At 42.5% G+C, this 22,704-nt stretch overlaps 1 protein-coding gene across 1 annotated transcript in view; it reads right to left on the bottom strand.

Annotated features, from left to right (window-relative positions):
- HELB (DNA helicase B) overlaps window positions 1–22,704 on the bottom strand; it is a 29,915-nt gene that overhangs the window by 1,734 nt on the left and 5,477 nt on the right. Inside the window, exons 4-12 of the mRNA XM_046661363.1 lie at window positions 21,304–22,182; window positions 18,546–18,720; window positions 16,444–16,585; window positions 13,885–14,039; window positions 10,149–10,230; window positions 9,713–9,772; window positions 8,079–8,304; window positions 6,915–7,058; window positions 1,459–1,953 (exon numbers count right to left, since the gene is read on the bottom strand). Coding sequence (XP_046517319.1) covers window positions 1,459–1,953; window positions 6,915–7,058; window positions 8,079–8,304; window positions 9,713–9,772; window positions 10,149–10,230; window positions 13,885–14,039; window positions 16,444–16,585; window positions 18,546–18,720; window positions 21,304–22,182 — 2,358 coding nt within the window. The remainder of the gene's footprint in view (window positions 1–1,458; window positions 1,954–6,914; window positions 7,059–8,078; window positions 8,305–9,712; window positions 9,773–10,148; window positions 10,231–13,884; window positions 14,040–16,443; window positions 16,586–18,545; window positions 18,721–21,303; window positions 22,183–22,704) is intronic.

Consider the following 22,704-nt stretch of genomic DNA (forward strand, 5'->3'; position numbering starts at 1 on the left):
GGAACATTAAAACAAGTGTAGGGTCCTTCTAAGCACCAAGCCCTTTTAATGGACCTATTTTCTCCTGTATTCAGGGCCTATGACCCATTGGTAGAATGTGATGTCTGTGAAGTTATGTCTGTTTTCCTCCAACATCTGGATCAGCGACCAGCAAAGGAGCTAGATTTTTTCTCAGATGCTGACAGAGGGAAGGCAGACCAAAAGACACATCCACACCAAGTTGCACAAGAAAAGCCAAAAGGAAGAGATGACAATAAGTTGGGTTCATTTTAGCGAATGAAGAGACTAGCAGACTAAAGCAGAAAAGAAGAGTGGGAAATGAAATGATGCAGGGCAAGCTGGAATCAAGCTGTGAAAGGTCTCAAATGGCAAGCTGGAGAGTCTAGAATTCATGCTGGAGGCATGAGGGAGCCACTGAAGGCTTTTGAACAGAGGAACGAGCTGAGCACTTCAGGGGGGTTTATTGGTAACAATGTGTAAGGTGCATTACCAGAGTGGGAACAACAGGTGGGGAGGCAGCCAGGTCAGCAGACAGCCCCGAAGATGAGAGAAGGATCTAAAAAAGCCCAGACGAAATGGGATGGAAGAAATCCCTGAGGGACAATTTGCAATAAACCTAGCAACTCACTGGGGGTAGACGGTGAAAGTGAGATGAGTATAAAGGGACTCCAAGATTTTAACTTGTGTGATGGGGAGAATAGGTCTTGAAATGGAGAAAGCAGAAAACAGAGTAAAACGTTGGGCTGTGGGTCCAGAAAGTCAGTCCCTAGGAACAAAGACAACAACCGGGAGTCAGGTCGCTACCTCCTCTCCAGCGTTACAAGCCGCTGGGAAACACCAGGCTCCTTACAGAGCCAATCTGGCTCCACCAGGAGCCATCAGTGCCAGAGTGGGAACTGGCACTCATCTTTGATTTCCCAGTGCCTGGAACGTAGCAGAGAGTTAAAAACTATTTGTTGAACAAATCATCGGAGCAGGGGTGACGGCTGGACCAGAACAGGATCAGTTCTCAAAGGAAGAAGAACTGAGCCTTGGGGAGCTGTCGCTCATCAGAGGATGGGGTGAAAAAATGAAGGAGAGATGAGAGGCGGAGGCAGGACAGACACAGAGTCCGATAAGGTCACACCAAAACCAAGGGAAAGAAACATGGAAACAGCAGAAGTAGTTAAAACTACTAAATATCAGGGAAAAAAGTCCAGAACAGACTGCGAAGTTCCTCTTGGCACACCACCTCCCACCAATGGACTGAGGTCCCCTGAAGGGCCAGCCTCAAGCAGAGTGTGAAAGATAACGAAGAGGAACCGGGCACAGGAGGAGGAAATGCGACAGGGGCAAGCCAACACTTGTTTTTACGTCCTACAGCACAATGCAACACTAATAAAAACATAGTCATTTATAACCACACGAAAGTTAGCAATGTTTAAACGAAACCTGAGCACATGCGAACATCACTCCTACCATAAGAACTTTGTTTGGACTCTCAGTGTTGTCCATGGCACAGGTTCTTTTGCACCCTCTTGATGTTGACAAATCTTCATCCATATCCACATCTTCAGGTGAAGAAAATTTCCATCTTCTAGGAGAGGAGAAGGCCCCGCCGTCAGCCGCAGAGGCCTTGCTTCTGGGGACGTCGTTTGTCCCCAGGTCAGCCGTGACTGTAGGGCCGGGTGATGCTGATGGCTGTGTGCTGTGCCCTCCGCTGTCTCCGGAGCTCTTTGATGGGGATACAAAATCCGCTGGAGATGCATAGCTCATGGAGAGATTGTTTTGCAAAAAATGCTTTAGACGAGTTCTTCTGCGGAAACTGTTTCTCGAGATTGCGCTCCGGAGCTGAGACTCCTCTGCGATGACATACACTCTGCAGCGGCCCCTGGTCACCGCGGTGTAGACGTGCTGCCAGTGCTGGCGGCCCGCCTTCCCAACCACGTAGACAACTGTCCTCTCCTCAGACCCCTGGGAGGAACAATGCATTAGGAAGACAGAATGCTGTGTAAGATCCGCGTCTGCAGACAGCCGACACAGGCAGGAAAGACACAGGCCTTCAGTGCTCTCCAGCACCTTCCGCCTGGCCGGAGCAGTCACACGAATCCATCCTATGCGTTCCATTTTATTCGTTATCCAAGAACTCACGTTTTCTAGTTATGCTGCTAAGTTCAGGTCTCATAGATCCACACCTGGCTTATAGAAACCCAGCGAGAAACTTTAAAGACAGCACATGGTACTAAATCTTCCTTAACAGAGGAATCTAAAATGACTGGATGGGCTTTATGTGTAAATACATTATCCCATGGTTGCTTAGATAACAAAAAATGGACACCTTAAATATCCATAAATAGGAGAATAGGTATTTATTTATTTATTTATATCTATTTTTAAGTATAAATATAGTATCTATACTATTTTGCGAACATCAAAGATGCTTTAAAATAGAACAAAATTTTTAAAACTGAATACGTATATTTAAAAAATGATCACAACTATGCAACACAAATTAAATTCACTGTGATCCAAAAAAGCACATACAAAATGAACATAAATATGTAACAAAACAAAATAAATTACACGAAAAAGGGAAGGCAATTCTATCAAAATTTTAACTAGTCTGTCTCCAAACGGAGGGCCTGTGGATGATTTTTTTCTTCTACTTTTCTCTATCTTCCCATTGTTGAACCACTAATTTTATCAAGATAAACAATAGAGAAGAATGAATCTTTGTTTTTTAAGTTTAGCAAACCAAGAAATGTATAGGCAAGAAAAATGCCCCATGTCACCAGGTCACTGTGAGAGAACAATTTCAGGCTCTATGGCTATTCTTAGTCCCTGTACTTCCAGTGCCAACATCAACCAAGGGGTGGTTTTAACCATTAGCCGCCTCGATGCTCCCACACCGGCCCTGCCAAAGGAGGAGCTGCAGGAGACGAACGCTGAGCGGGGCATTTGCAGATCCAGCGTGAAAACCTCTCACACAGCAAGCCCCTCTGTCTCCCCGGACACAGAGAGCTTGAACCAACTCTCCACATTACAAAGGTTTGATAAATACTTCCTTCCAATGCTGCCGAGTCTCAGAAACTGACTTAAATGATACCTGATTATACAAATGCTCACCACATTTTACAGATACACAGCACCATTTCTCATCTTGGCCTTTATATCGTGTATTCCTAAATAGATAAATGTCCACCTAACCGAGTTCTTAATGACCAATTAAGGAACACTGAGGACCATTTCACAGCCTCCCGATCAGCCTCCCTGGGCCCACACTGGCTGCAATCCGCTCAGCGCAGCCAGTGATATTCGTAAAACACAAACCCAATCACATCAGGCTCTGCTTAAACCCATGAATGGCTCCCAGGCTCTCTAAATAAAGTCCTAACCCCTTATTAGGGCTCATTTGGTCCCTCAAGAGCCAGCCTTGCCCCGCTCCTCTCCCTCCTCCTTTCCCGCCGCCACGCTCTGTCCAGCACAAGGAACCTCTTTGTGGTCCTCTCAGTGTCCCCATTCTGTGGCCTCCATCTGGCCCCTTCTGGATCAGCTGCCCCGTCCACGGACTTCTCGCCACGCTGCACTTCCTCCATCACAGAAGTTTCACCAGGCTGGAGTATGACTGTCTGCCTCCTACCGTACTCCTCACTGATGCAAGCTCTGTGAAGGCAGGATAACGTCTGCCCTGCTCACGGCTCTTTACCCAGAGTCTCACTGAACGAATGAGGAAAAAAGTCAAACTGTCACGCCAAAGCCGTGCTGAGAAAGTGGGACATGGACACCTAACTTCACCTAAATCACCTGCTATAAATCATTCGCCCATTTCTCTAAATCCTCCTTGAATCATCAGAACTGTGGAACTCAAGGAGGCAAGTCTCATATATTGACTTTTAATGATGTATACTTCTATTATCTAAATTTGTTCTAAACTCAACAGCTTCTATGAGCAGACACAACCCATTACTACCCTTCATGATCTTACAGACTTAAAATCTGAAAGTCTATATGGAGTTTAAGGATCAAAAAACTTTTTCTGTAAAGGATCAAAGAATAGATGTTTTAGGCTTTGCAGGCCAGATGGTCTCTGCTGCAACTACTCAACTCTCCCTCTGTGGTGGAAAAGCAGTCAGAGCCAATATGCAAATGAATGTGTGGCTGTGTTCCAATAAAACTTTATTTAAAAAACAGGTGGTGGGCCAGATTTAGCTACCATATTGGATAACGCAGTCCTAGAAGGCCCTATGAGGTGAGGTGACCGGGCCCCCTATCCCTCTACCCCCCTCACCCCACATTACTTCCCTGACCTCATCTCCTGTCACTCTTCCATGTGGTTTCCTTGCTGTTCCTGTTCCTCAAATATGCCAGATAGGCTCCCACCGTAGAACCTTGGCCTTGGCTATTCCCTCTCTCTCTAGAATACCCTTCTCCCACAAACCCACGTGCTTAACTTCTCCAAGCCCTTCTACAAGTCTTTGCTCAAATGCCACCTGCTCAATGAGGCCTATGCTGACCATCTATTTAAAATTACAACTACGCCCCAGCCCTTTTTCATAGCATTTACTACCTTCTAACATAATATGTAGTTTTTTTTTTATAGCTGTGTCTGTCTCTGTCCTCTTCTCCACCAAATGCAATCTTCACCATGATGTGAAGGTATCTTTGTTTCGCGGACTGACTTATACCAAGCACCGAGAACAGAGTCTGACTCAGTAAGTATTTGCTGAACTGAACCAAACTTGGGAGAAACAAACTATGCTGATACGAGACGACAATCACGAACGTTCTCAGAGGTAAGAGACATTACTTCCATCACGAAATAAGAGCTGGAGTCAATAAAAGGCACATTCCGAGACATCCACTCCAACCTCAACCCGGTGATAAAGACCCCTTCACTCTTCATTTGTCCAGAAATGCACCAGTAAGTCTGGATTATAATTTGAGGAAATCTCTCAGAAAGTGGAGCAAAATGATAAGATGGAAAATAGTAGCACAATAGTAGAGAGTAATAAGAAATTGAGATAACCAGTTCCCCAGGTCCAATATAACAGAGGTTCTAGAAAGATAAAACAGAGAAAGCCAAAGACATTATACTAAAATCTTAAAGAAATTATTCAAGAAAATTTTCCAAAATTGAAGGATATGAGTTTCCAGAATTACAGAGACCTCATCATAAAGACCCATGGAAGAAATTTCTCCAGGACCTCACAGCCAGGAATGTTTGCACTTAACAACTGTTTGTTTGCTTCTTTAAGGCAACAGACAGTCAACTGACTGCTCCTCTCTTTACTGTGGGAGCTGTGGCTGCGAGGGAACTTAAAGCCCAATCTGCAATCCACACAGCAAGCACACAGCTCTGTGATCACACGGGCAGTCCAACCCACTCCTGCCAGGAATCCTTTCACCCTCTCTACCTTTATTTTCCACCTGACATCATTTCTTTATCTTTTTAAAAAATCATGCTGAATTGTGGGCATTTTTGTACACCATTTCAAATTCTTTTTGAAACTGAGATGGGGTAATAAATAAAACACCATCCACTTAAAAAAAAAAAACCCATTCTAATTAATGGTGCCTACTAGTAGAGAATATAGGCGAACCTAAATTTTTCCGCATAAAAATGTAGGCTGATGGAGCTTGGTCATTCAAGCAACACACCAACATCAGAGAGGGGACCTCAAAACAATGAGATGAGCAACAGAGCCACCAACAACTTAGGAGATTTCAAGACTATTCCAATAAAGCTTAAAAGCAAGTCGCACTAAATGCCATATGGTATCCAGGATTAGTTCCTAGAGCAGAAAAAGGACACTAGTGGAAAAACTGGTGAAATCCAAATAAAGTGCACAGTTTAGTTAACAGTACTGTACCAATAGTAATTTCTTAGTTTTGACAAATATACCATAGTAGTAGGAGATCTCGACATTAGGGAAAGCTGGGTCAAGTGTACATGGGAACTCTCCATCCTATCCTCCCCACTCTTCTGTAAGTTTAAAATGATTCCAAAATTAAAAGTCGTTGCAGGGGCCAGCCCCATGGCATAGTAGTTAAGTTCGGCGCGCTCTGCTTCAGTGGCCTGGGTTCACAAGTTCAGATCCCAGGTGGGGACCTACACCGGCATGCTGTAGAGACATCCCACATTTAAAGTGGAATAAGACTGGCACAGATGTTAGCTCAGGGCTAACAAGAATCTTCCTTAGGGAAAAAAAAAAGTTGCCTCCCAAAGACGAGGGGGGATGTGTTTGTCAAAACTTATCCAAGTTCATAATTAAAATGTGCATGCATATTATACCCCAATAAAATTGATTACACAACTAAAAAAGTAAGTTGTAAAAATATATAAACATTACAGTACTATTTATGTAAATCTCAGTAACCTTGTTTCCATATGAACGGACAATTCAGGTGGAAGTCAGTTCTGAGCAGGGTGGAAGGTCTGGGACACAGTGAGACAAGTGAGGCACTCACCTTGGGCACAAAATTTAAGAGGATGCCAAGAAACTCAGCAATCAAGATAAAGAATATCTTAATGTAATATTTTAAAAACTCTAAATTTAGACAAAAAATGATCCACGATGAACAAAATATCAAAAGTTTAAATGAAGACAAGATCAGTAACAGTGCCATGCCCAGTGACACTGCATGCTGGAGCACCAGGAAGACACAGTCATTCTGGTCCTGACCTTTCTGCCCGGGGGCAGGGAAGGCCCAAAGGACGTGGCTCTAACTATGACGTCCCAGTTCCTCAATAAAGACAGTCTGAGGCAAAAAGAGCAAAAGGCTAATGTCCATCTAGTATTTTCTGTACTTTTGTGCATTTTCTTTCCTAACTAAAAAGATAAAAGCAAAAGCAACAAAAATTAAGAAGAAAATAATGCAAGGTACTCTATGGCTTGGGAAGCTACTTAATTTGCTTTATAAACATCCATTCTTACCTGAAAAGTGTGAATAGTTCTTGCCCATGCATGTTTTACGTGACAATGTTTCATTAGTTTCTGAAAATCCACAGTTACTTCCAAGCCAGCCCTATTATCAAGGGTCACAAGTCTTCTCCTTCCAAAGGTCACATCAGTTACATCCTGTCACCAAAACAAACAACTATTCTGTATCTTTTTAAATATGCATTCTGTAAAGACACTCCATCTTTGTGTCGAACATAAAATGCAAGCACCTTTTAAGTAAAAATAGCACGTATATTCACTATAATTGTTAAGAATTTTAAAAGGCTTAAAATCTACCTTAAGCACAAACTGAATACATACACACCCAAACATTTTAACAAACACAAATGGAAGGTTTTGGTCCTTGAAACTTAACCTTCATTTGACTCTCTGGAGAAGAGTCTGTGTTGTCTTTCTTATTCTGAAGTCTGCATATACTCTCTGCAAAAAGTTTACTTTTCCTCACAGCTTTTAAAGAATAAGCGTGTAAGTTTAAGAGGCTGTTTATACAATGAGGACAAATTCAAGGTGAACGCTTCTGTAGTTTCTGAAAGCAGCAACCGAGGAAATGGTGCTTTGTAAAATATACGTGTGTGACTTGTCGCTTGTGTTTTATTACTCAAGCACTTCAAACTTATTAAAAATGTTTCTTCAGTCTTCCAGAAAATACAAGAGAAAGGAACACTTCCCAACTCATTTTATGAAGCTAGCATTACTCTGACACCAAAACCAGACATCACTAGAAAACTGCAAACTAGTATCCCTCGTAGACATGGATGCAAAAATCCTTAACAAAAAATAATGGAAGAAGGGGCCGGCCTGGTGGCGCAGCCCTGAAGTTCATGCACTCTGCTTTGGTGGGTGTGGACCTACACACTGCTCATCAAGCCATGCTGTGGCAGGCATCCCACATATAAAATAGAGGAAGATGGGCACAGATGTTAGCTCAGGGCCAGTCTTCCTCAGCAAAAAGAGGAGGATTGGTTGCAGATGTTAGCTCAGGGCCAATCCTCCTCAAAAAACATAATAATAATTAAAAAAATAATAAGGAAAGAAGGTCAGCTCTGATAATGACTAGACTCTGAATCAACCCTAGGGCAATAAAAAAAAGTCTCTCTCTAATAGGTAAAAAGGTACTATTTTTTTGTTATCACTTACTTTTGTTATGAAAAATATTTCTCCATTGCAGAGTCGAATACCACTGTCAAAGTCATGCTTATTAGCAAAACCAGCAGGAGTACCATTGAAGTCTGCACCGCTGGGCGCGAAGTCATTGTTCTGCTGACTGTTGAGGGTATCTGCAGGGAGCAGGTCCGAGAGATACGCATTCCTGGTACAACAAATTTTATCACCGACTCCAAATTGAAGCCTCTTCTGATGGTCTCTGGGTTAGAAAATAACACATTATCAATGTTTGGAAACCCTCAATTCCATTTTGTTTAAGCATTAATGCCCAACTCAGATCCAACCCCATTCTCAAAATAATTTCCACACTCTACTTTACTTTGTCCTCCAAAGGTCAACAAGACATCAGGCTCCCACGGTCATGGTCTGATGACCTCTATTCGGCAGCACCTCAAACTCAATGACATTTCCCAGCCCAATTTTTTCAAGCTGGAAATCTTGACATAAATGCTGATGTTTCTTTCACTCTATATTCTAAAAGATGCCAAAAGTCTTAATGATGCTACCCTTTAATTCCACCCTCTCCTCTCCAATCTCTCCATCACTACCCAATCTCAGGTCTTACAACACTTATCCATATTTCTATTATAATAACAACATTCTATCAGAACAGTCTCAGCAAACTGAATAAACGCTGGTGAGGGGGCCAGCTCCGTGGCCGAGTGGTTAAGTTCGCGCGCTCTGCTGTGGCGGCCCAGGGTTCGGATCCTGGGCGCGGACATGGCACCGCTCGTCAGGCCACGTTGAGGCAGCATCCCACATCCCACAACTAGAAGGACCTGCAACTAGGATATACAACTATGTACTGGAGGGGTTTGGGAAATAAAGCAGGGAAAAAAAAAAAAAAAAATTGCCAACAGTTGTTAGCCCAGGTGCCAATCTTTAAAAAAAAATGCTGGTGATACACGAGCTGCTGAGATAAGTGCCTGAGGTGTATTATTTCATTTCATCCTTACCGCAGCCAGACGGAATTCTGTGTGAGCATCCTCTTTAACATACATGGAAGGGGGTATTACCTGTCCAAGATCACAGTTACTGGGACCCAGACTGGAGGGCCCCAATCTCATGCTTTTTAACCCTTTGTCAGGCTACCTAACACTGTTTTTTGTGTGTCTTGCCTCAAGAGACAGGGAGCTCCTCCTGGAACATACATATCTCTCGGTCTGTGCACTTAGTAAGTAGTAGGTGCTGATAAACCCAAGACAAGTGAGATGATTTTTCCTACATGTAAACAGGGTGGCTTTTTTCCACTCCTATTTCTCTGACAGATGTTCAGTAAGGTGCTCCCTGTTACTCAGGTTCTTGGACACTCTATACACATATTATAATTTGAAAAATTCGCCTGAGTTCCCTACACTCATCTTGGAGAAACTGGAGGCTGCCAACCTGGAAACCACAAAGAAAATTTTGTTCCTTATTTTTCTTATTCCACCGATTACCAAGAAGTCAATTCCTGAGGATATATATTTAATTGAAGAGATCACTTTACTTCACTAATGAGAAAAAAGGTTTTAAACTATGTGGCTACAGCGATAAATGTCAAAATAGACAAAAGAAGAGCAAATCAAGGAGGGACTGTCCCCAGAGTCACATTCTTTCGTGCTCACTTCATGAGGTGGTCCGTGTAGTGCCTGCAACAGCAGTCGTTGATGACATCACAGTCTTGCCTGAAACACAGGAAAATGCAAGGGTCACCTTACAGCATCTGTTTTATGCTTATTTCTCTTATCAAAAATTACGATATACTGGATGCTATAAAAAGTTTCCAGGACTTTCTCCAGGAAAAACTATTTTGTAATTTTTATCTTAACATAAACCTTTGTTCTATTCAGATTTCCTGTGAGGTTCCAAATACAATATTTGGTAGAAAGAGCCCTGTTTAGAAACTGCCCTCTGCCGTGTCTAAAAAGAAATACCTCAAAACAAGAGAGAGAAGTAACAGTGATGAACTAGCAGAGTCTCCCACTTGAACAGGATCTATACTAACAAGATGAAAGATTGAAAAGCTAGATTAAAAACATTAAAATACTGTAAATGCTTTACCTTCTAAAGGCAATAAATTGTGATTTTTCGGCATCTCGTAGGTCATCTTCTTTGAGTAAAGTTCTAACTGCAGAATATAAATCTGATAATTCAAGAGAAAAATGTTAACCCAGAAAAGCACCAAATTACAACATTGTTTCTATGGAGAAACTAACTCAGAATTCCTGCTAACGGGTCTGGAAAACAGCTCACCAAATGGAATATAAGTTCACCAGAGGAACATCAATCTCATTCACCCCCTCAGCCTGAGCAACAGAAAAGAGAATGGAGACAGGCTCCAGACACCCACTCAACAGAGAAGCCACACCAGCCAGCAGAGATCCTAATCGGCAGTATGGCCACAGCATCCTTACTGACGGTTTGCGAATGCTGAACTTACAACAAGGGCAAGAGGAAAAAACACGTAATGGAACTACTGACCTAAGACGTCTTTGTGTTTTAAGTTCTGGTGGTACTGGTGGGAAGGAGTTATCATCTGAGAATCTATATGCTTTGCTCACAGCAGTTCGCTGCATTTAACCTTCACCACACTCAGTGAGGCAGCTATCATTACATCCAGGGCTGCTGGTCAGCTGATACACGCCAGTATACAATACTGAGATGCTTCTATGATGCCTGGAAAATAACCACCCCCACACACCACAACGCCCCACCCCCACCCCCACCTTGTCCCCCTCCCCCAGAACCCCCCAAACATCTCCAAGATTCAGCAACTAAAGGTTAACCCTGGCTCAGCAGGAGCATGCACTGCAAGAGTGACCACACCTGACCAGCTATTGAATAGTCTGACTGTCACACTGGTTACATCCTTGTTACCAACGTGGAACTGAGGCTCTTGGCAGTGAAAGCAACTTTCCACGTGAGTCAGGTGGCCAGCCTCGCTCTTTCAGAGCTCAGATCATCGACAATGGTGACAGCCACTTACACCTCGTCCTTCCTCGGAGCTCTGAGAAGCAGGCTCCCTCCAATCCCTCTCAGCAATATTACAAAACAGCGGACATTTCTCGTTACAGAGAGAAGATATAAAAATTGGGGTAAGAACCTTCCAGGCTTTTGTGCCTTTCCCTCGTAGCAACGAGTCACAGGGGAATGAAAAGGCCAGGCCTCGGGACGCCCTGCTCTAGGAAGACGGCATCAGCTGCTCGCGGAGCCCTTCATCTTCCAGATAAAGGGAGGATTATCACTAAAAGCGAGCCCACACTCAGCTCACGGCGGTCAGGCCTGCCCGGAACGTCCAACAGCCTCATGGAGCATCACTTTCCTCTACGCGTACAGGAGCGTGCCTGCCTTCTTCACTCCCTAAACATCTCACAGATCAATACGTACCCCATATTTCACTGATTCAAACATGTACGTTATTCTCGCATTTGCACATCTCTGAAATTCTAGCCCAGTAATGAAGCCTGTCTCAGGTCTTTGTACTTTGCAATAATGAGAATAATTTACTCAATAACTTAATTGTCAATGAAAAAGTACTATATGCCACCCCAAGGAATATTCGATTCTCTTAAAGAAGAGACTAATTTTCCAGCCAAAGTTTGTCATTAAGAGAAAAACAGGGTCCAGCCCCGTGGCCGAGAGGTTCGCTTGCTCCGCTTCGGAGGCCCAGGGTTTCGCTGGTTCGGATCCTGGGCGAGGACATGGCCCTGCTCATCAGGCCACGCTGAGGCGGCGTCCCACATAGCACAGCTAGAAGGGCCCACAACTAAATACACAACTATGTACTGGGGGGATTTGGGGAGGAAAAGTGGGAAAAAAAAAAAAGATAGAAAAACAGCATCAGCTGAGCTCTGCTGCCATTCTGAGACCGACATCTCTTTAAGTACGTAGTCATTAACGGAAGAACGGGGGCCAAAAATAAAACCAACCATATTTTAGGTACAGCAGATGGAGTGGCAAAGAGGCAAGTTCCTTAACCACCGAAGTCTCATTTTCTTCATCTGTTCTAGTACCTATTGTTAGCTAAGCTGTTGTGAGAATAATTATCATCTATGAATTCTTCACAATATGTTAATAAAAAACAAGTGACAAAATAATATGCAGCTTATAATCCAATCTATGTAAAACTAAAATAAATAACATATGTCTGTGCCTGGATATGTTAAGGTTTAAAGGATAAACACCAAGCTCTCACTATGTAAGTGACCTTTACTGGGTTGTCTAGGGGGAAAAGGAGAGAGGAAGATTACAGTGAAATAGTAATTTTTACGTCAAACACTTCTGTATCATTTGACTTTTTTTAAGGACTATAAATTATTTCTATGATCCAAAAAACAAAAAAGGTATTCACAGAATACCATGTATTATATGATCCCATTTAAAAAGAAAAAAGAATCCGGCCACATGTGAATAACACTAACCCAAGGGAGCTGAGGTCAGTGACACACACAACGGAGGAAAGGCCTGCAGATAAAGTTGTTGGCACTTAGATTCACTGCAGAGTGAAAGTAGTTAAGTAGGAAGGATAAACCTTTAAGAACTGCGGCAACTACAATAAATCCTCCATAATAATTTAAATCTTCACTAATTCAATTTTGAGTAAACTATTACACTATTAAAAAGAGTTTTCGGGGCCGGCCCAGTGGCGCAGCGGTTAAGTTTGCATGTTCCGTTTGGGCGGCCTTGGTTCACCAGTTTGGATCCCGGGTGTGGACCTACGCACCACTCATCAAGCCGTGCTGCGGCAGGTGTCCCACATAAAGTAGAAGAAGGTGGGCATGGATGTTAGCTCAGGGCCAGTCTTCCTCAAAAAAAAAAAGTTTGCTAAGTAAGTTTATAAAATAAATAAAGATCAAAAAGTTTAAACTATGTAAATAAACTCATTTGCAATAGCTAACTCAATGTCTTTTATTCACAAAAAACTAACACTTACACTATAGTGCCTGAAAACTAATGAATGCCCTCAACGCTCTCAACAGCTCCACAGGCACCGTCACTGTGATTCCCATCTTAGAAACGGTTAAGTGACGGGAAGATCCCCTGTCCTACGCTCTCACTCTGTCGTGTTGGCAGCCATCATTAGAAGCAGTGCTTGTCCATTTTATAAGAAACAGAACTATTAGGAGACCAACATGGCAACAATTTAACAGCCATGATGTTTGTTGCAAAATGTACTCAAGGGGCCATCCTGGTGGCACAGTGGTGAAGTTCGCACATTCCGCTTCAGCAGCCCGGGGTTCGCCAGTTCAGATCCCGGGTGTGGACATGGCACGGCTTGGTAAAGTCATGCTGTGGTAGGTGTCCCACATATAAAGCAGACGAAGATGGGCACGGATGTTAGGTCAGGGCCAGTCTTCCTCAGCAAAAAGAGGAGGATTGGCAGCAGATGTTAGCTCAGGGCTAATCTTGCTCAAAAAAAAAAAAAAGTACTCAAAATACTGAGTGTATTTAGTCTTCCAATTGCTGTAAACGAAAACCTTCACTAACTAAGATGTTTTCTCCTGAATGAACCTGGATTACTGGGGCTTTCCCCTATTTTAAACTAATCATCTACACCCATTTATTCACTCAACAAATACTTAGTGAGCCCTTAGTGTGTGTGTGTCAAGAGCTTCCCAATCTTTATAAAATTCTAGGGTAATCTGCTTTTGATGATTAATACATTAGCTTATTTTCAGTGCCTAATTTTTTTACTAGCAGTATTTATCTTTACTTTCAAATAAAATTACAACTAGTCATTTAATAACTATATTACAAAACTGAAACAGCCCTACATAACACAGAAGTTTACACTTACGAGCCCGATGATCATCTTTCGATAACTGAGAACTGTCATCCTCTTCTGGGAGTCTGACAAAAACAAATGTTTTATCTTGTATTGACACAGGGAAGGTTGCATTATCAGAGAGATTCAGCTCGGCGTCAAATCTGGGAAACTGGCGTCTAGAGATTCTGAAATAAAGATAAAACAATACACCAAGAAGATTAGCATCCAAAAATGTGCCTTCGTATGTGATTAGAGATATGTCATTACAATAATTAATACCTGTTAATAGATAATAAATAGGATGAAAAGGCTACCCGTAGATGCATTATAAATAGTACATGACTTTTAAAATAAAATTAGCAAGACCATAATGTTACATTCATTGACCAATCCCTCACCCTTAGCAAAACACAAAAGTCTTAGGAAAAATTATCAGGGAATCTACCAAGCACCACTCGGAGAACTTGACCTACTCTTCTCCAGACCTCAAAAGAACCTACAAAGTAGGTACCACCCTCTTTTCACGGGTGATGAAGCTCCATCAACTGTGGCAGGTCGCCCAAGCACAAGGGCAGAAGGCAGGGGAGCTAGGAGGAAACCCAGGCCCATTTGGCCCACATCCCTTGTAGGTAAGCTAATTGGGACTCTTTGGGGCCCTTTCCATACATTTACATCATACTCTTCTGCTTTTTTCTGTGTTTATCCCGTGTATGGCCTCATTGTCCCAGTGGAACCAAGTATTCGCAGCTTCTCTTTGCTTCCGCTCCCTCCTCATCCTTCTTTTGTTCTTGTATTTCCCAAGACTAGCAAATCATAGGAGAAAACAGAGTAAGGGGCAGGTGCCTGTCACAGTAAAGTCTCTCCTTGGTGATCTGGAAAAAGACTAGTCCCTGAGAAGAACCAACAGCAGCCTGGCTAACGAGGCAGAGGGACCTCCATGCTTCCTGCCTCTGGGCACAGGCCTTGGGGCCCTTGTTCGAGAGGCTGGTCACAGCTGTCGGGCCCTTTGCTCCAGCTTTCCTGCGTTTGCCCACTCTGGGCCTCCAAGAATGGAAGTTGCAGCAAGTCTGCTGTGTCAACATCAGCGGGAGCCCGGTTATCAAGACAGCCTAGGGTGTGAAGCCCCATCCACCAGCAGCCCGGGTGCCTGGAGTCCAGCCCCTCTCTGTGCGGTTAGGGTGGGTGGGAAAGTGGGCAGGGCTGCCAGCCTGGGCTGGGCAGGTATCCAGAACCAGCAAGGGCAGCCCCAGACAGGGAGCAGGACTGAGGAAGGAGCAGTGCAATCTCCCCTTGGCACAGCTCAGGGGGACTTCCTGGCAGAGGCAGCCTTCCAGCCCGTGAAGGCTAAGTTTGGGGCTTATTCAACCCTTCCCAACAGGATTGAAAGGGAGGAAGAAGGCCGTCCCCGCGCGAAATACCCCAGATTCAATTTTTTAGATTCTGAGAAGCACCACGGACTTCCTGTTTTGCTTCTGGCCCAAGATATGTATCATACCTGTCTCTAGGAGCCTTTCCCTGGTGTCACTGCAATCCTCCTGTCATCAAATATTTGGTGATGATGATTAAGAAGAAATGACGAAAGGAGCACAGCTCAGCCCAAATGATATCAAAAGGGTTACTAAAGGAATTTCTAAGTTTATCTAACTTTATCTAAGTTTCAGATAAAGCTGAGTTCTAAGACATCTAATGTGCTTTATATTCTTCCAAGTTTTTCAAACTTTAAAATTCCCAATCATCTACTAACATCCCAAAAATGAGGTGGTCTTTATGGGAGCAGAAAGGTTATAGGAAAAGAATACACACCCAGCTGCATTATTTTTCTTGATGTCTACATCATCTACCCTATTCTTGTCAACTCTTCCTCTACTCCCACTGTCCTAGCCAGGGTAGACAGGGCCATGGACAAAGTAGGTTTCGAATATTCTTGTTTCTGCTGACATCCCACCAAGGAAATGTTCAAGCAACAAAAACAACATCTTGTAAAACAGAGTCAAAAACAAGGATACATTTTGGCCCAATAAGTAAAACAGTCTGTTGGTATTCTGAGGTCCTGTTACATCTATTACAGGGGATCATCTGAAGGCTCACACAAAGACTAAGGGGAGAAGATTCTTCTCTACCTTCAGGAGAGTAACACGCCATGGGTGCCACAAGGATTCACCAAGCAGTGAATATCATATTCATTATTTTTGCTTTGGGCTCCCCTACAAAAATTAGGGGAAAGTTTGTCCCCAATTCTCCCCTGAACTCTAATAAACTCTTTTGCAAGTCTCTGTTCCCTCTGGGCTTATTCTATTCTCTAAGCTTGACGCAGCTTTATTCACATAGACACTTTTTAAATCATGAAAACACATTCGTTCTTAAATTTCAATACTAATTTATGCTGGATCAGTAATGAAAAATATTAACTTTGTTTTTCTAACTGTGGAACAAAAGGTATATATATACCTGAAGGATAGATAAGGTTTGCTAAAAGGACAGAGAAAACGTACTGCCCTGAGTCACTCTAATCTAAAGCTAATATGTATTTTTTTACCTTTTATTTCTAATACAACAGAGAGAAAAGGCACAATTTTAGTTCTACTGTACCTTGTAGCATTGTCCACAATGAGCTCAGACTCTGCTCTATGGTTTGTCCTTAGTTCAATAGCACATTTTCTGGGCTTAAGAGTCTCAAAAAGATCTTGCAGCAAGTTACCAGGTTCAATGCTGGGTAACTGTCTAACATCACCTAAAAGAAAAAAAAACATAGACACAGTAGGTTTTATGTAACTGGGGTCCTGAAATTTAGAATTTACTTTTATTTCTCCCTACTGCTATATCCTATAATTATAAAGACTTACTCTAACTGAGGAAAAAAGCCCAAAAAATCTTTGTCTAAAATTACTTAAGAACATTAAGTCTTGGGCCGGCCCCGTGGCCAACTGGTTAAGTTCACGCCAATGGCTGCGGCGGCCCAGGGTTTTGCCGGTTCGGATCCTGGGTGTGGACATGGCACCACTCGACAGACCACATTGAGGTGGCATCCCACGTGCCACAACTGGAAGGACCCACAACTAAGATATACAACTATGTACTAGGGAGATTTGGGGAGGAAAAGCAGAAAGGAAAAAAAAGGAAGATTGGCAACAGTTGTTAGTTCAGGTGCCAATCATTTAAAAAAAAAAAAAAGAACATTAAGTCTCTTTTTTTTTTTTGAGGAAGATTAGCCCTGAGCTAACTACTGCCAATCCTCCTCTTTTTGCTGAGGAAGACCGGCCCTGAGCTAACATCTATGCCCATCCTCCTCTACTTTATACGTGGGATGCCTACCACAGCATGGCTTGCCAAGTGGTGCCATGTCCACACCTGGGATCGAACAGGCGAACCCTGGGCCGCTGAGAAGCGGAATGTGTGAACTTAACCGCTGGGCCACCGGGCCGGCCCCAAGAACATTAAGTCTTTAAAAATATTTAGCAGGGGCCAGCCCAGTGGCGCAGCAGTTAAGTTTGCACATTCTGCTTCGGTGGCCCGGGATTCACCAGTTCAGATCCTGGGTGTGGACCTAGCACCGCTTGTCAAGCCATGCTGTGGCAGGTGTCCCACATAAAATAGAGGAAGATGGGCATGGATGTTAGCTAAGAGCCAGTCTTCCTCAGCAAAAAGAGGAGGACTGGCAATAGTTAACTCAGGGCTAATCTTCCTCAAAAAAAGAAAAAAACAACCCAAAAAACAAAACAAACAAAATATTTAACAAAAAGAATTCAAATTAAACAATACAAGATACAAAAAATAGTGATATCACAATAAGGTAAAAATCTGAATTGAACTTCTGTCATACCTATAACCACAGGCAAACTGTTCAGGGGCAAGTGTTTTAGCCAACATGCAAAAAAACAGGCCTTAGATAGTTAGTATTTAGTCACTTATTCAATCTTGCTCAATGTCTTACTAAACACGGAAGAATCTATACAAATAAATAAACATATAAATAAATAAACAAACATAAAATAAACAATTAGGCAGTGGATAGATAAATTCAAGTAATGTAATAACGTTCTGCATTTTACTTTAAACAAACCGACCCTAGAGATAAGGAAAACCATTTTCTGGGTGGAAACTGGGAGAATGCTTAAGCCATTAACAGAATCAACTGCTTATAAAATATCCACAAATAACTAAAAAAAGTTATTTATACATAGTTGGCTGACATTGCAATTCTATTTTTCTCCATTAAATCGTAAAGGCTATAAGAGCACCAGCACCCACGAGAATCTAACAGAATCTCATCAGAATTGGGAAGGACTCCAGAGGCTGGTGAGGTCTAATTTGAGTTATTAGCTTAAAATCATAAAATGACTTTTAAGTGGCGTATAACTCAGACTTCTTACTATTTCCAAATGACCTACATCCTGATTTCCCCTGAGTCTGACATTTTTATTATTTTAATAGTCATCATTTAGGTGATTAGCAGTAACCTCTCAGAACTCTATTTCATTCACATCCTAGCCTGCTTACATCCTGGCCAGAGCAAAAAGCCGCCCAAGTGGCCAAGGAGAGTGGTCAGACTCAGGGCAGCGTCAGCATGGGCTCTGAGGAACGGCTTCCCACCTTCCGCACACGGATGTGAAAACAGCGAAATGGAATACACAACCGACGAACCACAATGCTGTGAACCAGACAACTGGAGTTCCAACAATATTTTAACTTACCGAGGATAATAAGCTTGGAAAGTCTGGCGTGCTCACACAATAATTTTAAAACCGATTTGAAGATTCCTACAGATACCAAACTCCCTTCATCCACAACCAGAACTCTGACAGAAGAAAACTTCCATGGCGTGTCTTGGGCCGTTTTTGTCTTCCATGAATAGAAACTGTAATTGACCTACAAGCAAAGAATGGCATTTCTACATTCAAGTTACAAAACTTAACAAAGGAAATAAATTGAACAACATGTTATTTTAAAATAAAACTCTTAAATGGTAGGCGGGAGATGTAGGTGGAATAACATAGAGAAAAAGCTAAAAAAACAGAGAACACAAAACTTACAGGGGTGAATATACACAAAAGATAAATACATTGAAAAACAAAGAAAGGTCACATAGCTCAAAAACTGCTTCCTCATGAGTATGTAAGTGTTTTTAACTTAACCAGCTTTGTGCATAGCACCGCCCACTGCAAAAATCTCAACCTTCTCTCGCCACTCTTGAACAGAGAAAACTCCCCATTCTTCAAATAAACCTTCTCTTGGCCTTCTGAGATAACCCAGTCACTGGGGGCCTTCTCTTCTCCCAACTCTAACACTCCATTCTGGAAATAAAGGGATGTCCTCCCAACCTAACTATGAAAATATTACATTTTCTTCTAGAATTACAAACTCACTTACTTCCCCAACATTTAAAAAACCACCACCAACAACAACAAAAACCAAACAACTAAAAAAACTATTTAGTACAGAGATAATAATATTTACTATTTAAAAAATATAGATGAGGGAAAAAAATTTGTGAAGTTACAACCAGGGAAGGTTAAATATTTGGTGTATATCATTCCAGAAATGTTTCTATGTTGTAAGTGTTTACAACTATGTATATACAGATTTTTTAAATGGGATCACATCTTTATTTAACTTTCCTACTGAAACTAGACTCAACATGTCTATTAAGTAAAAGCCTTCATATTTCACATCCAAATACATCAATTCTCTCCAACAAAACCTCACATTCTCTCAGTGGCCTTGTCCCACAATAGGACATTTGGAATCCCCACCAAGCGTTTCCTTTCTTCTATTGTATATATTCAATTACTTATCTTAGAAATGCCTGATTGACACTTTCCACTGTATTTCTAGTGCTACCAACTCAATATAGGCCCCATCTATGAGCGTCTAGATTACTCCAACAGCCTCACAGCCAGGCTCCCCCCACCCCTATAACCCAACATGGGATTGCCAGATAAGATACAGGATATGCAGTTAAATTTGAGTTTCAGAGAGACAACAAAGGACTTTTTAGTATAAGTAGGTTCGATGCAATATTTGGTATACGCTCAGCAAATCTGCTAAATCTGGTAACCCTGGCACAAGGAGGCTCAGTAAATGGCATAAGTGCCACTTCAGTGCTCTTCCTGTGCCTTACACTCTCTCCGGAGCCTAAATGTGGCTTTAGAAATGTTTGCCCAGCATCCCAAGCAGATATTGAAATGCAACCGATTGATCAGATGAAATTGAATCATGCTGCCTCTCTGGCCTCTCCTCTTCTGATTCAGTCCCTCAGGCCAACCAGACATGAAGGCAGAGTGGGAAAAATCACAAGCTGATCAGCAGCCTCTTCCACCAGGGAGCTCAACTGAACTTCTCCAGCTCTGTGTCCATTCACGTGACAAATAAAGGCAATGGGCAAAGTAATTTCCGAGATGGCTCTAAGATTCTATGTGATCTTCCTTAAAACTACTTTCTTCATTTCACTCTCTTGCTTAGGAACCTAAACGGCTCCCTAGTAAATCAAGTCCAAGCTTCTTCAAGTTTGCAAGGTCTATAAGTGAAGAAATTACAGCACCGTGAAAAGAGCAACAAGCAAAGAGGTAGAAATCTGAGTTCTGGTGTTAGTTCTGCACCTCAAGATCTCAGGCAAGTCGTGTAACACCCCCAAATTTCAGCTGGCTCTCTGTAAAACGAAGATAACGTCGCTTACCCACATCAAAGATTTAATGAGATGTCAAAACACTTTACAAAATCTAAAGCTCAAATTCCCAGTTGAAACCAAGTTTCCTTCATTTTGCAACACACAGACTTCATTCCAATCAATGCGGTCCCCTCAAACCCTCTCTACACACTATGCTCATTCTCCTCGATGCCTTTCCCCTAAATATAATGCCCTTCTCCTCGCCAGAGCCTCCCTGTCCTGTAGAGTCCAACTCAATTATTCTTTCCTTCAGAAATCTTTTGAAGTTTTTCTCATGTGACTATTTGCCAGGCACTGGTGTAAGGGAAAGAGATAAAGAACTAAACCAGATGATCAAAGTCCTCACCTTCGTTCTACAAAATATAAACCTTTTCCTTCCAATTCCAGTGCTTCTCAAAACAGGGTCTGTGGACAATGACAGGTTTGTAACCTGCCCCCAGGAGAAACAGAGCTTTGCCAGAAACCAAACTGACCACATTATTAGGCACACACTACACTTTAGCTGACTTGACTTTGTCAAAATAAGACTCTCTCAACGAAAGGGGCAGCGCACTGCTGTGCTGTCCGGCACTAGCTCGTGCCTCACTGCAGACCAGCAACAGGTTACAGACCCGCTGTTTCGAGGGGCACTGATCTAAATGACAAGCTGCTACACGGCAGGGATCCAGAAAGCATTCAGTAAATACCTACTCACTGTCGTCAGGAAGAAATGAAAAAGAAACTCATAATAAAGTTTGTCTTTAAGGCAAGCGTTTTATCTAGAGGAAAAATGGAAAAGGTTTTACCTGATACAGCGTGTAAGCGCTAAAATCAGTTCTCTGTCTCAGCAGGCCGGCGGCTTTCCCTGTGGGGGCCGTAAGGAGAACTTTTATGGCCTTGTCTGCCTCCGGCTGACGCTGCCCTGGAGAGTTAAGCCATTCTTCTGAGACGTCCTGGTCTCGTTTAAAATCTTCACACACTCTTTCGGCTTCACTTTCTTCCAACAGCTCCACATGCTTAAAAAGGTGGCTCACAATCGTGGTCTTCCCGCAGCCGCCCTTCCCACTCATGACGGTCACAGCATTGGAGCAAATCATTTCCAGAGCAGCCACCTGATCCAGATCCAGCTGAACTTCACTTTCTTCTGCATGAACTTCATGTTCACCATTATCCCCAGTATGGTCACCGCTGTCCTGTGTGTCCAGAATGGCCAGAGAATTTTCTAATCCTGTTTCATCGGCTTTGCTTTCCTTCAAGGTATCGTCACCTCCCGAACTCCCCGCTCCCTTGGTCTGCATAGACCCAAGCAGCTCTCTGACATCGACGTGCAAATGCCACGGAGGCCTGGTCATCAGGTGGCATATGGCAGAGGCAATGCCTCTCTCGGCCTCGTAAAGATCATAAAGAAAGACAAAGGCCTTCTCATACGTCACCACGCCGACATCCTTCAGAAACCTCAGAGACTGCCAAGCGTCATCAACAGACATCCGGTCCGACAACAGAGAAGTCAAGTCAGCTTCTTCAACGTACGTGTGCCCGTGCTCCTTACACTGCCGCTTCAGTTCAGAATACATTATCAATCCGTTCTTCTCAAAATTGTTCATCAGCCGGAAGAGAGACTTGCACTGACAAAATGCTGCCCAGCTTGCCTCACATCGCAAAAGCTTCAATTCTCTGAAGGTTATCTTTAAGAAAATAAAGTTCAAGCTGCTTTACAAAAAGTAGGAATGTTGATGAATATTGTAAGAATTACAGTAAAAGCTAGGTTATTTGCCAGTAATTTTTTAAGTCCCAGAAAACCTATATCTCAACTAAATTTGGAGAAAAACTATGTACCTAATACATCACTGATTTTTTAAATTGTCTAGAGATCTATATAATTTTATAATTAAAATTACAGTTTCTCAAAGCACTACAAATACAGCTTTAAAAGTCAAATAACACTATGAGGCTCTTCACAAAAAAGAGAATCCCCTGCCATTCACCTTCCACAACTTCTAAAGGCAACACCTTCAACACTTTTAGTCATTCCTTCCAGAATTTAGCTTCACATTTCTAAGTACTGTTTACACTACTCCTTGATTTTTTCTTTTTTTTTTTGAAGATTTTTTTTTTCTTTTTCTTCCAAAAGCCCCCTGGTACATAGTGGTGTATTTTCAGTTGTGGGTCCTTCTAGCTGTGGCATGTGGGACGCTGCCTCAGCGTGG

The sequence above is a fragment of the Equus quagga genome, chromosome 1 (assembly GCF_021613505.1).
Source record: "Equus quagga isolate Etosha38 chromosome 1, UCLA_HA_Equagga_1.0, whole genome shotgun sequence".
NCBI classification, from domain to species: domain Eukaryota; kingdom Metazoa; phylum Chordata; class Mammalia; order Perissodactyla; family Equidae; genus Equus; species Equus quagga.